Source organism: Monodelphis domestica, chromosome 1 (genome assembly GCF_027887165.1).
Source record: "Monodelphis domestica isolate mMonDom1 chromosome 1, mMonDom1.pri, whole genome shotgun sequence".
Lineage (NCBI taxonomy): Eukaryota > Metazoa > Chordata > Mammalia > Didelphimorphia > Didelphidae > Monodelphis > Monodelphis domestica.
Window position 1 is genome coordinate 188159388 of NC_077227.1, and position 15624 is coordinate 188175011.

The window sequence follows — 15624 nt, forward strand, 5'->3', positions numbered from 1 at the left end:
GGGAGAGACATTCTGGGGACCAAAGATATAAAAGAAATGGAAGACATCTATTAAAAACTTATTTTTTAAAAAGTGAAGTGAGTAGAACCAGGAGGACAATTGAGACAACAAGAACATTATAAAGACAAACAGTAGGGCTGATGATCAATCAGGTTACCTATCTACCTCCTGAAAGAGAATTTATAAATTTAAAATACAGAATATTTGGACATGATCAATATAGAAATTTATTCACCATTTTCCTCCCTTGCCTCCCACTTCCCAATGGGGTGGAGAGAAAAAGAAAATAAATACTTCCTAATTAAAAAAAATTTTTTTAAGATGCTTTGGACTACCAAGCAATAATAATAGGTCTATGTAATCACACATGAGATTATGTGACATAAATATATTTTAATGGGTGAACACAAATTTGTAGTAAATTATTATTATATACAAAACCTCGTCCTATTTATGACTTTGCCTCTCTAAATCTATGTAATGCTTCAATTTAAAAAGAGGCACCCTACATCTAGGTTTCTGTAATACTACTTTCCTCTTTCTCTTCTTGTTTCTGACCAATTTTTCTTACATTTTCTTGCTTTGACTATAGGACATTTATGTACAGCGTTAATAGTATTATAGCTATGGAACTGGTTTATCTATATAAAAATGACCTTCACATTTAGGAAGTAAATTATGACCTTGGTCAATGCCATATTTTAACTATCTAAGGAAATTTCTAAAGAAAACACCAGGGCACTAATACAACATAACTGTGTACTTAGAAACAATAACAAATACCATAGAATCACAATCCATATCCCAGAAACACTACCAAAGAATTCCATCTGAATGGCTTTCATAATTAATACTAGTCTTGGATTAAGGGCAACTTGAGTGTAAATCCTACCTCTGACACCTACTAGTTATGGAATAGCTTTTGGTCTGTACACGTGGAAAAAACATCCATTCCAAATTCTCTATAATGATCAAATCAAAGGTTAAAAATGCACACACATATACCTATCCATACGTGCATGGATAGAAGCATTCATGTGTGTACATGTACAAATATAGGAGGCAAGTTTACTTTACTACCTTCAGCAGACATAATCTTTCTTAGCTTCAGTTTGCTCATGTACAAAATAGGGATTATAATAGCATTTACTTGACAGGGTTGTTATGATGAACCAATGAAATAATATTATATAGTGTACTTAAACATTAAATTGTTATTTAAATGCTATCTATCACTAATATAAAAACTCACAAGCACATGCAAATATATACATATATACATACTCATATACATTTTATATTTATTTATATTTGTTTTTACTGGGAGATATGCAATTTTTAATTTCACTAATATAGGGAACTTCCACTGAGAAAATTCTCCTCACCATCAGATGATACATCATTGTCTGCTCTGTAAATTAGGATCTTAGATTCTTAGACACATAGAAGTTAAATGGCTTATCAAAGTTCTTTATGTGTCAGAGACGGGCCTTCAACCCTGATTTTCCTAACTCCAAGGCAAGCTCTACCTATTATACCACATAGTCTCTTATAATATGTCAATAGCACATAAAAATTAATTATAATTTTTTGTCCCAACATACTACATTAATATCAGCCATCAATCCATCTTACCTGGAACACCACTCTGGATTTTTCCAATAGATAAGTTCTCATGTTGGCACCAATAATTCGATATCTCTTATCAAAACCAATTTCAATATATTTTCCAAAACGGCTGCTATTATCATTCCTCGTTGTCTTAGCATTTCCAATTGACTAGAAGGTAAAGGAAAAAATAAGAATTTAATAGTTTGATATCTCGAGAATTTGGGGCATTTACAGAATTCATGGGGGGAAAGTCTAGTATTTGGAAGCCATCTCCTTTTGAAGAGAATTCTGGAAGAGAAGAAAACTCAGCTTCTGAAAAAGCACATTTACCTTTTAAAAGAGGCATCATTTTTGTACCTCCAATTACCATTGCCTATAGCTTCCCAATTTCACTCACCGTACAAGACTATACTGAACAGATTATTTCTCAGTGAAGAACTTGTGGATAACAACTGAATAACTGTCAAGGGATAATTAACCATGAAGTCTATAAAACAATAAGCTTTTCTACATAAAAGCAGGTTGGGGGCTGGTGGCTGGGTGCAAAACAAAAGCCACCCGAGTATCTAGGCTGTTGGATTTCAGTCTTCTTGACCCATATAACAGGTTTCTCTCTGTTATAAATGTTGAAGAACCTAATATATCTTATCCAAATATCCTATTTTAAATAAGTGCACATTTTTTGGAACAAAAGCTTTCTTGTGAACTACCATTATTAATTCCTAAGAGCCTATAAACTCCTTTCATGTAGTTATTTGCAAATAATCACTCACCAGTAAATAAACTTTGTATAAAATTTGGCTTGAAGTTTTGTCTTTAAGCATGATAATTTGTATCTAACATGAAAAGCATCATATTTCTACTAGGGAGTTGAAAAGAATGTCATGTTCTTCCAAATGAAAATTTAGAAATTAGTTTATTATATATATTTTTCCCTTGGTCAAGACAACATATATTTATAATTTTTTATTTTAAAACAAATCGAAAAATAGTGAAGAAACAGTATAAAGTACACCCATATAAATTAATTACTCAGAAATTTTCACAGGTTAGTCTGTAAATTCAACAAAACTTATTGCACATAATGTTCCACATTGAGGAATTAGATCCTCAGACCTTTGAGGTTTGCATCTAATGTGTAGAACATAAATGAACAGAGAGACTTTAGTACATCTAGAACTTTTTCTGCTGGGAGAAGGTACTTTCAGAATTTTGGCTGATGGACAGCGAAGGACAGTAATTGGGAATAAGCAGCTTCAAATCATGATTCTAGCTCTGGCTAGAATCTGATTGTAAGAACTCCAACAAATTTATTCTTACCAATTTATGGCTTTTTGTACTTCAATTTCCTTATTTTTAAAATAACAAATCTGAAGTCAATGATTTTTAAAATTCCTTCAAGTTACAGGATTCTATGATTTTAAATCCCAAACCTAAACACTGTAAATGTAAATGTAAACATCATCTTTCAATCACTCCTTATAAATATATACCAGTATTGGAATCGTTTATTCCAACCAACAAAAAATTACTTTAAATAAGAGAAATTTTAGGACTTCTAGACTTAAATTAAATTTGTATCTGCCTTCAGAGAAATTCTGAATGAGTCACTGTTCTACATAAATCCATCAAGAGAAATTTATTAGGAATATTGGGAGGAGCGGGATAGCCCAGTAGCTCAGTGAATTGAGAGTTAGGTCTAGAGAGAGGACGCCCTGGGTTCAAGTTAGGCCTCAGACACTTCCTAGCTCTGTGACCTTAGGCAAATCTATTAACTCCTCTGGCCCCCATTGCCTATCCTCTACTGCTTTTCTGCCTTGTAACCAATACACAATACTGATTCTAAGACAGAAGGTGATGGCTTAAAAAAAAAAAACTTATTAAAGGGCAAGTAGATGACACAGAGTTAAAGAGCCAGGCCTGAGATGAGCAATCCTGGCTTCCAGTCTTGTCTCAGACACTTCCTAGCGATGTGACCCTAAGCAACTCACTTAACCCTAACTTCCTAGCTCTTGCCCACTCTTCTATCTTAGAACTGATACTAAAACAGGAGGAAAAGGCTATAAAAGAGAGACAGAGAGAGAGAACTTATTAGGCGACAGGCACTGAGCTCAGGGTTGGGAATGCAAAGAAAAAGTATTAACAATTCTCATCCTCCAGGAGTTTACATTCTAATGCAATGTTCTATAGTAAATGAAAATTAAAATCTCTAAAATTAATGTCTCAGATCAATCAATCCTGATGAAATGATGGGAAACTAGAATTCAAAAATTTCCATGATTTTCTACTACATCTATTTCTGGGTGGGGAAAAAAAATCAAGGGTTAAAGAAAAGGGAAAAATAATGTGAGAAAATAGGGTCATCAAAGATTTCTTTATTAATAATTTTATTATTATAATTATGTATTATAATAATATTGTATAAGTAAATAATGTACAGACAAAAGCAGGGTGAAGATGGATTAAATGCCAGGCTTGGAGTCAGGAAGACATGATTCCAGATACTTAATAGCTATGTGACTCTAGGAAGTTACTTTCAGACTTTTTCCTCATCTATAAAACAAAGAGTTTCAACTAGGTGACTTTTAAAGATTCTGCCAACTCTACATCTATAATGCATATGAATGTGAGTGGCAGAATAAATTCCTTCAGTAACTTGTCTATTGGATAGTTATTATCCCAACTAAGGAACTATAGAGCACTGCAACTCACATTTCTTCCTATCATAGAGCTGGTTCACAGACATGAGGTTTTGATGCACTGTCTAATCTTTCTCTTCTTCTGCATTCTTTGATAACTATTTCACATTTCAAATGGAAAAGTCCCAAATCTGTTCTTGATAAAAATTATTTTTCTTCACCCTTATCCCACCCTATTGTCTTCTAAAGCCACATTCCTTTTGTTGGTGTCAGCAGTGGGTTTAAAGGAACTAACCTGTTAATCAGTTGTTTGATTCTTCCATCCCTTCCCTCTTCAATCACTTCTCCTTTCTAAGCAATCCCTGTGGCCATCCTAAAACTTTATATTATCTCTACCAACAGGAAAACAATTGAGGGGAGAGGAAAATGAACATGGTTTCTGAAGGGAGCTTCAAGATATTCCAGCACAGTCTGTTAGACCCTATAATAATAACAAGAGTCACTGAAATGTCAGGGAGCCTTGACAGGAGCTCTTGTCTAATTCTCACTCAACATAACCCAAGAAATTCAATTGGTATACAACCCTGAACAATGTTTCATGGTGTAGTTAAGAGATGCCACTTCCCAGGATCATCTCACATTAGGAACAGCAGCCTGACCAATATACAAACCCAGTCATAGCAAACCATTCTTGGTGCCAAGATAACATTTTTTTTAATTGGGATAAAAATAGACATGACAATGAGAGGAAGCAAAATATAGCTTTGTTTTTTCTTTCCCCAAACCAAGAACTAGTTACTTCTATAGTTTATATTTCAATGCTATTAAAGATAGGTTCTCCAGCATTTGTCCAAAATTTGAAATAGACCCTCTGAGAAAAAATGCTTCAAAAATGAAGATAATTAAGATTCTTGATCATTCTCTTTCAACAAACGCTTTTTTTGCTTTCTTTCATTTGCATACTATTTTTAACCATATTTCCATTTCTCACAGGAAGCTGTTAAACTTTCCCCACCAATCTACTTCTTTATAGTACAACAAAAACAGAAATCAGGTTGTGCCAAGGGACAATATTAAGGGTGACTACAGCATACCATCATTTTCAAACTCCACACAACACTGCAAACCAGGCACAATTACCTTTGGAAAGACTACTGCAAAAACCCCTTGTGCCCCAGTTGTGTGAGACCAGTTTTAACTCCCATCTGTGCTTTGGGTGACAAGAAAGGCTTGATGAAGAAGAAAGGGATAAAAAAAAATATTGGTATGAAATCCTAATTGGAAGCATTAACTTCTCTGTACCCTAATTAATACTATTTTCTCATTTGATTATGCTTCTTCCAAAATAGCCATTTTCCTTATAAGCACATCAGTAAACTAATATTCCTAGTCCCTAATGTTGATATATTCAAATTATCTTACCTACAATATAAGTACCACTTTCTCTAGTACATATATTTCTACTTCATGCAAGTATTTCTTATTTAAAAGGTCCTTTTTCCTTTTTCATAAGTCTTATAATTTAAAACTTTTAAGAATAATATTTTAAAAGAATATTGTCTGATTTTCTTCTCTAGGCTAAAATCAAATGATCTTTGTCAAGGAAACAACTACTTTAGCTTAAGAGTTAGAAAAATGTAGAGGAAAAAAATTTTAATTACTACACTACAATAATCATGACAGCAAAACTTGGGTTCAGGATTTATTGTGAGAAATAATATTTTTAGGGGGAAGAAGGCAGGAATGATTCTAAGTACAGCAAAAGCATTAATGTATAAAAAGTAGTGAATCCAAGATACTGGCAAAGAGATAAATAAGAATAGGTGATACCACAAAATAATTCAAAGCACATTTCATTAATTAACCTTGGGCTGAGGAAAACTTCAGTGAATTCCAAAGACATACTCCCAGGATACTGTAAACTAAATGTGGTACTATTTGTTTGGAAAAATAAAAGCTTTAACAAGATGAGTTATCACTCTCTTCTACTTACAGAAAATGAGTGGTGACATTTGGGATGAAAATTCGGGGGCATAAAGAGTAAGGTATATGTTCCTAATATAACTTCAGGTACAACTTACCTAAGATTTTGGGCAAAATAGAAATGGTTTAAGAGTAGACATGTAAGCAAATGGGCCATTAGGGTATTATCATGTACCTGATTCTACTCCATGTAAGTGACTGCCATTAGTTGTCACATTAGTATACTCAGATCAAATATTAATTGAAATTACAGTTGAGCACAACTAATTTTGTAATTAAAAACATGTGCCCTAAATACATATTAATTTCTAATCTTATGGCCCAATAGTGAAAATTTTGGACATCTCTAACCTAAAGCATATATGTACCTTTCTTGAGCTCATTCTAGCTGTTTTCATTTTACTGCCTATATCTGCCAATAAGAATTTTCACTGATTTCCTATATCATTCCCTAAGTAGGTAATTTCATTTTCCAGATAATAAGACAGACCCCAGATTTTATTACTGATTTTATCCTGAAGTGACACATTATTTTCTCTTTGCATTTCTCTTAGACTTGGTTAACAAGAGCCACACGACGTTCAACAGTGAAGGGTGAGGATGCTGATCTCTTACCTCCATAATGGGGTTAGAAGCTAGGACTTTCTCTTCAACATTGGCTTCACTGGCAGAACCACTCACAGTTGCAAAGTATCTCATGGCATACTTAGCAGAGACTGTCTTTCCTGCACCAGACTCTCCACTTACAATGATAGACTGATTCCGTTCATCCCTGAAATACAAAGACTGTTAATCGCCAGCTGCTTCTCAAGTCTGATTATAGTCAGTATTATTTTCTGGCCAAGTGAAAACACCACACTTCTACAAGTTTATTCATGTTGAGGTACATGAGAATGAATGAGGCCAGTCTATTCCTTAATAACAACCAGCAGCACTGTGTTGAAATGAATAAACATCTGTCATGGCCTCCCATGAGTGAATGGGTCTAGACAGAGGCTCTTTGAATGGATTCACACATGCCTCAAAGTATGTGAATACTATTCTGTGCCAAAAGAATAACATGGCCGCGAATCCAAAAAAGGTAGGAATTATTGCTTTGGTTCCTTAGCACAGAAATTGATAGGAAAAACCTATTCTGTTGAAAATCTTTGAGTCTTTACTTGTACACAGGGAGGGGGCTGTTGAAGAATTAGTCTACATTTCAAACTCTCTTTTAGCTATATAGTCAGGGGGGAAATGGTTAAGATACAGTATAGATTTACTCAAAAACAATAAAATATTATATACTATTACCATAGTGTTAACCACAGTACAGTACTATCCTATCTTCCCTTCATTCACACAATGATTTAATTCAGCACTTGTTTCAATGAACAGTCTTGACACATAAGAGGCTTTCCTTTCTGACTTTAGTTGATCCCCCCCCCCCAAAAAAAGGCAAACTTCGCCCAGACCATGGGGCAATAAGAAATGGTATCACTTATATTTTATAGTTACAAAAATGTAATTTGCTTTCGAAAAAAAGCTGGTAGTGGTAATATTCTAAAAGGCCAGCAGTTAGATTTTTTCCATGAAAATGAATGACCTCTTTTTCTTTGAAATGAAAGGAAGCATTCCTCAATTTTCATATTAGTAAATTAGTGTTTTTCTGTGTTGGGGATAAGGAAATAAAAGGATTCAAGATCTTTGCTCAAAAAATTTAGGTTGTTACTGAAATGCAATGAATTCTAGTCTTGCTGACCTATTTTTCTTAAAATGTAAAGAAGTTCTCCCCACTCTTCCTAATAAAGCAATATTAGTAAATTAGCTATTATATCAAGGGCAACTAGGTGGCTCAGTGGACAGAAGCTGGGCCTGGAATCAGGAAGAACTGAATTCAAATCTGACCTCAATCAAATAATTTCTGTCACAGTTTCCTCATCTGTAAAATGAGTATAATAATAATATCTACCTCCCAGTCTTGTTGTGAAGATCAAATGGGTTATAATTATAAAGCGTTTAGCATAATGCCTGGCATATAGTAAGCATTACATAAAAGTTAGCTATTATTATCATCATCATCATCATCAGCTTTGGCTATTAGATATTGAGAACAGTTTCATAATTAAAAGCACAATGAATCTGGCCTCAGCCACTTCCCAGCTGTGTGACCCTGGGCAAGTCACTTGACCCCCATTGGCTAGCCCTTAACCACTCTTCTGCCTTGGAGCCAATACACAGTATTGATTCCAAGATGGAAGGTAAGGGTTTAAAAAAAAAGTGCAATGAATTGTATATGCCCATGAATGTGAGGTACAATTATTTAAAAGTCAAATGGAAAGCCTTCCCAATAAGTTCAGGAGTGAAGTAAGGACACCCATTAACACCACCATTATTTAATATTGTATTAGAAATGCTTGCTTTAACAATAAAGAGAATGAAGAAATTAAAGGAATTAAAGCAGGCAATGAGGAAACTAAACTATCACTCTTTGCTGATGATACAATAGTATATTTAAGAGAATCCTAAAGAATCAACTAAAATACTAGTTGAAATAATTAATAACTTTATTAAAGTTGCAGAATACGAAATAAATCCACATAAATCTTCAGCATTTCTATCAACAAAGTCTGATAGAAACAGTTAAAAAGAGAAAGCTCATTTTAAATTACTTTAAACAATATAAAAAAACTGGGAATATGCTTACCAAGGCAAAAACAGGAATTATTTGAGCACAATTACAAAATACTTTTCACACAAATAAAGTCAGATCTAAACAACTGAAAAAATATTAATTCTTAAAGGGTCAGTTGAGCTAATATTATAAAAATGAGTGCCATACCAATCAAACTATCAAAATAATTACATGATAGAACTAGAAAAAATAAACACAGAATTCATCTGGAACAACAAAAGGTCAAGAATATCAAGAGAACTAATAAAAAACAAAACAAAACATGAAGGAAGGTGGCCTAGCGGTACCAGATCTCAAACTGTACTACAAAGCAGCAATCTTTAAAAGTCAAATGGTACTTATTTGGGAAGAATGCTATGAAGTTGTTTTTGGTATCTCAAAATCAAATTGCAACAAAGGGTGTGAGGGAGTTGCTTTTTCTTCTCTTGCTACAATACATTGTTTTAATTCTTTAGATTGTAAGAGAGAGTACATTCAAAGATACTTATAGCTAGCTTTCAAAACTTTCCTGAGTAAACAGGTTGTTGTTTTTTTTTTCCCCACAGCCTCCTTCCACCTTCTGTCCCAGGGTTCTGCTAGCAACACATATCAATCAACAACTATCTACTAAAAAGCTAGTTCCCTTTGGGCATTGCAATACTCCCTTAATATTGAGGAACATAAAAAGAACAAGAAATAATCCCTGCCTTCAAAGTGGCTTATCACCTGAGGTAGAATGAAGATAAACACTAATAAATAAATCAGTAGAACTTTGTAGTTGTCAATGGATTCATGCGTGAATTTATTCATTCAACATGCATTTATTAAGCCCCTGCTTGGTGGAAGAAATTTTAACTAGGTATTCTGGATAGAGGCAAAAACAAAAGTCCTTGTCTTAGAAATCTGACATTTTATTGAGGGAAAATAACATGTACACATAAGTACAAACAAAAGTATATACAAAATAAACCCAAAGTCAGAGGGATAGTGCTTGCAACTGAAGGTGATCTGGAAAAGAGGTATGAGGAACTGCCACTTAAGCATAACTTTGAATGAATCAGGATTTTACCATGGGGATGTGAGGAAGGAGGGGATTCCAGGCCTGGGGGACAGACTATCAAAAGACATGGAGAATGGATAAGGAATTTTGAGTGTAAAGAACAGCTACAAAATCTGTCTGGTTAAAATGCTGGGGGGTGGGGGGTGAAGGGAAGGAATGAATAATAAGGTTGTAAAGGGAGGCATGGGCTACATGGTAATAGGCTTTAAATACCAATCAAAGGAGTTTGTATTTTGTCCTAGAAGCAATAGGAATCAAGAGTTCTTTAAGTAAGGCAATGACATGTCCATACATGAGCTTTAGGAATTTCAACTGAAAATTAAAAGATGTGTGCCAAAGGAAAGAGGTGCATGGGGAGGAAGGGAACTAGGCTTGTGATTTTCTTAAGTAATTCTCTTTCCTCTCTTTTAATTTGATGTAGTAGAAATTATTGATTTTACATTTTGTGACTCTTTCTATGTCTTGCTTGGTTTTAAAATCTTTCCCTTCCCAAAGGTTTGACATGTATACTATTCTGTGTTTACCCAATTTACTTATGGTTTCCTACTTTATGTTCAAGTCATTCTCCCATTTTGAATTTATCTTGGTGTAGGGTGTAGGGTGTTGATCCAGACCTAATCTCTCCCACACTGTCTTCCAATTTTCCCAGCAGTTTTTATCAAATAGTGGATTTTTGTCCCAAAAGCTGGGATCTTTGGGTTTATCGTATACTGTCTGGCTGAGGTCACTTGCCCCCAGTCTACTCCACTGATCCTCCTTTCTGTCTCTTAGCCAGTACCAAATTGTTTTGATGACTGCTGCTTTGTAATATAGTTTGAGGTCTGGGACTGCTAGGCCCCCCTCATTTGTGTTTTTTTTTCATTATTTCCCTGGATACCCTTGATCTTTTGTTATTTCAAATGAACTTTGTTATGGTTTTTTACAAATCAGTAAAGAAATTTTTTGGGAGTTCCATGGGTATGGCACTAAATAGATAAATAAGTTTGGGTAGGATGGTCATTTTTATTATATTGGCTCGTCCTACCCATGAGCAGTTAATGTTTTTCCAATTGCTCAAGTCTAGTTTTAGTTGTGTGGTGAGTGTTTTGTAGTTATGTTCATATAGTTCCTGTGTTTGTCTTGGGAGGTAGATTCCTAGGTATTTTATTTTGTCTAAGGTGATTTTGAATGGGATTTCTCTTTCTAGTTTTTGCTGCTGAGCTGTGTTGGAGATATATAGAAAAGCTGATGACTTATGTGGGTTTATTTTGTATCCTGCAACTTTGCTAAAGTTGTTGATTATTTCAATTAGCTTTTTGGTTGAATCTCTAGGATTCTTTAAGTAGAACATCATGTCATCTGCAAAGAGTGATAACTTGGTCTCCTCCTTGCCTATTTTGATGCCTTCAGTTTCTTTTTCTTCTCTAATTACTACTGCTAGTGTTTCTAGTACAATGTCAAATAGTAGAGGTGATAATGGGCATCCTTGTTTCACTCCTGATCTTATTGGGAATGCATCTAGTTTATCCCCATTGCAGATGATATTAGCTGATGGTTTTAGATATATACTGTTTATCATTTTTAGGAAAGATCCTTCTATTCCTATGCTTTCTAGTGTTTTTAGTAGGAATGGGTGTTGTATTTTATCAAAGGCTTTTTCTGCATCTATTGAGATAATCATGTGATTTTTATCAGTTTGCTTGTTAATATGGTCAATTATGTGGATGGTTTTCCTAATATTGAACCATCCTTGATTTCCTGGTATGAATCCTGCCTGGTCATAATGGATGACCCTTGTGATGACTTGCTGGAGAAAGGTAAGGATTTAAAAAAAAACTAGAGAAGTTTAGAAAAGGGTGGATTTGGGTGGGAAAAAATATATTTTTAGACATGTTGAAGTAGTATGTTTCTGGAACATATAGTTTTAAATGTCCAATAAGCAAATTATGATGAAGAATTGGAGCTCAAGGAGGAAATATTGGCTCATATTCATATCCAATATATGACAAATGTGTGCAATATGTAAATATGTGCACACAAGTATACATAGGTGTGTGTATATATATGTGCATATATATATATATACACATATTCACCAACTTTGACATAAGATGACAGTTCACTCCTATGATATGCTTGAACTTATTAAGAATAGGTAGATGGTGCTTATATCCTCACTTAGGTTGTCTTTCTATTCTCAGTAATCATTTCTGTTCAAACCTTCTCTTTCAAAAAGTTAAAATGAATTAAGAATTGAGAAATTCATCCTTCTCACCATCAGCCAATATCAGCATTCCATACAATCTGAGTAGGAATCTTATCTCTTCTTTAATCCTTCTCTTATTGCCCATTTAACTAAAAATACAACCTTTGGGCTGTCTTTAGCACTCATTGCCAACACTAGTCAATTCTAGGTTTGTGCTCCTGACCGCTCTGAGAGGATTGTGCTAATCTTTGTATTTATCCTCAGTTCCTTGCCCTAGCTATTAATGAGTTGTCTGTGCATTCATATTGGTCTCTTTAAGCAGCTCCTTTCTCTCTGACTGTAATCAGTTGAGCATCTCCCATCTCTAGACCTTTCTTCCTACAAAATATTATATCACTAGATCCCCCTATAATTTCACTGGACATTTTTAAATCTGATGTCCCAAATCCTAATGGCATTGTCTAAATAGTCTGCCACATCATATCTGTATAATTCAGACCATAGCTAATTTTCATTTTCTCTCTCAAACACACTGATAAGAGTAGTGACTTGTCCCCAAGATTCCTGGCATTCTGACCTTAGGAACCAGTCTTTCTTCCTGGTGAGAATGAAGTATAGAAAAACATTTCCCCTTCTACTTTTTGACAGATGAAATCATTAAACAAAAGAAAAATTATCTCCAAAATTTATGTTATTAATCAACATGCATGTAAATATCTGTTATATGACAGATGCTATGTCCATTATTTCTTCTCTGTGGACAACCATACTTGTATGAATAGTACAATATTCCCAGAAGATAGGGACTTTTTTGTCTCTTGTGTACTTAATACATACTTTTGGCTAACTAGCATTTTCTATGAGTACCGAGTTTGACAAAAATTGTTAACCAAAAGGCAGCTAGATGGCATAGTAGAGAGACTGCCAGGCCTGGAGACAGAAGACTCAAGTTCAAATTTGACCTTAATTACTTACTAGCTGCATGATTCTGAGCAAATCACTTAACCAGTTTGCCTCAGTTTCCTCATTTGAAAAATGGGAACAATAATAGTAACACCTCCTCCCATGATGACTAAATGAGAAAATAATTATAAAGTGCTTAAGGGGGCAGCTGGGTAGCTCAGTAGATTGAGAACCAGGCTTAGAGACAGGAGGTCCTAGGTTCAAATCTGGCCTCAGACACTTCCTAGCTGTGTAACCCTGGGCAAGTCACTTGACCCCCATTGCCTAGCCCTTACCACTCTTCTGCCTTATAGCCAATACACAGTATTGACTCTAAGACAGAAGGTATGGGTTTAAAAAAATAAAATAAAAATAAAGTGCTTAGCACAGTGCCTGGCACATAATAAGTACTATAAAAATATTACTTGCTATTATATTATTTATATATTGCTATTTTTAATATATTATATTAATTATTTATTTTAATTATTAAGCTAAATGAATATTAAAATATTCATTTGTGTTGAATATAGAAATATTATCAATATTAAAATATATTAATAAATTATTTTTTAATCTTCCACCTAGAATTAATATGGTGGAAACCTGAGCCTAGGCTATATATATATATATATATATATATATATATATATATATATATATATATATATATATATATATATAGTAGTTCTTTGCTATGTTAAATATAGAGAAATGTCATTCTCCAATATAATAGGAAGTTTATATTAGTCATCTTGTTAGGAATCAAAACTATATTTAGAATATGAACTACTGAGTTGCCTTGAATTGTAGAAAAAAATTACTGCTAACCAAGAATTAAAAGATAAGCTTAAAAAAGACCTACTTACTTTTCACTATAAAAGTACATCTAAAAGTGTTTGCTTTGCTTACACATTTCAATGCTTTAGCAGGTTTCATGATGTTAATATAAAATAATTTTATTGATCCAAATGAATTTCTGCTAGTGTTGAGGAAATCTGATTTGGTACATCCTTCTTTCAAAATTGTGAATAATGAGTAATGACAACTGCCAGTGTAATGCATTAATATTGGGTCCTTTTAGGGGATGAGTTTTGTTATTCTAAACTCTCCGACTGTAGGGGCATTAGGTTTCCCTACAATTATATTGACTAAGATGCTCAATCAAGTCCAAGAAACAAAATGAACTCTCACAATTATGCTGGACAAAAAATCTACATATATGCCATTTGGGGGGGGTTGTCTTTTTGTGGGCATCAAATGAATATACAATATAAATAGAAAATATCATAGTTGATACAGATTGTTAATTGTGACAGATTGTGCTCTAGAGAGTCATGAAGAATAGTAAGTGGAAACAAAAGTTCTCTAGAGATTAAAGATTAGGTCATTGCTTAACTACAAGGAAACTCACTGCTTAGCTATAATATCAACATCTGAATATGAACACTAATTTTCTATGTCATTATTTAATCTTTTCACAGTCAGAAGACTGGCATATGCCACATAGTTTCTAGTGACAAATCTACTACATTCTCATTGTCATATATTTGCAATTAAGTGCCTGCTTGTATAAACATGGCAATGGATCTGGTTTTTATCAGAGGATGAAAACCATAGTCCTTCCCCCAAAGAGTTATAATGTGTAATTAATAGTATTAGTACAAAGAACCAAGTAGAAGTACATGAGAATACAGAGGAACTATATCACAAAACAAAATATGACACACAGGTCCACAAATCAATTGCATTAAATAAATAAAAGTCAACAGCAATAAGCTAAATGAAAAAGGACAATGGAACACAGGTAATAGAAAGGAGATTCAATAACAATATTAGAACCACTTTAGACTTTTCAAAGTGCTTTCATTTCTATGATCTCATTGATCTTCCCAATAATCTTGAGAGGTAGAGAGGGCAGTTGCCATTATCCTATTTCACGGATGAGAAAATTGTGACAAAAAGATCAAGTATCTTGTTGAGCATCTTATAGCTCTTCAGTGGCAGGTCTGGGACTAGTCTCCTACCCCAAAGTTTTTCTCACTAGACTACAATTTCTCTTACTATATGAGAAAATGTTAGTTCAATTATTTGCATGATCTAAGAAGGAAACACATATAGATCAAAGATTGATATTAACTTTCTGCCAAATCTGCAAGTTACAGTCACAAGTTATCAAGACATGGAGTACTTATTCAAGTTACACAACTATTCCACAGATGTGTCTTTCAATTGTATATCCAATAGTATCAGATTGGCAAAGAGCTTTGTGAATGTTAAGGTGTTGGGGGGCAGCTAGGTGGCTCAGGGATTGAGAGCCAGGCCTAGAGACAGGAGGCCCAGAGTTCAAATCTGACCTCAGATATTTCCTATGTAACACTGAGCAAGTCACTTAAGCCCTGTCGCCTAGCATTTATTGCTCTTCTGCCTTGCAACCAATACACAGTGTCAATTCTAAGATTGGAGGTAAGGGTTTAAAAAAAATGTTAAGGTACTATATAAACATTAGTTGTTAATATTATAATTAGTAGTAATAGTTAAAAGATCTGAA

The 15624-nt window shown here is 34.0% G+C and overlaps 1 protein-coding gene across 4 annotated transcripts in view; it reads right to left on the bottom strand.

The window, feature by feature from the left end:
- The window catches only part of MYO5A (myosin VA), a 212615-nt gene that overhangs the window by 122521 nt on the left and 74470 nt on the right, over positions 1-15624 (bottom strand). For all 4 annotated transcript variants that reach the window (XM_056810210.1, XM_056810209.1, XM_016427868.2 and 1 more), the window contains exons 5-6: positions 6849-7005; positions 1636-1779 (exon numbers count right to left, since the gene is read on the bottom strand). In XM_056810210.1, coding sequence (XP_056666188.1) covers positions 1636-1779; positions 6849-7005 — 301 coding nt within the window. The remainder of the gene's footprint in view (positions 1-1635; positions 1780-6848; positions 7006-15624) is intronic.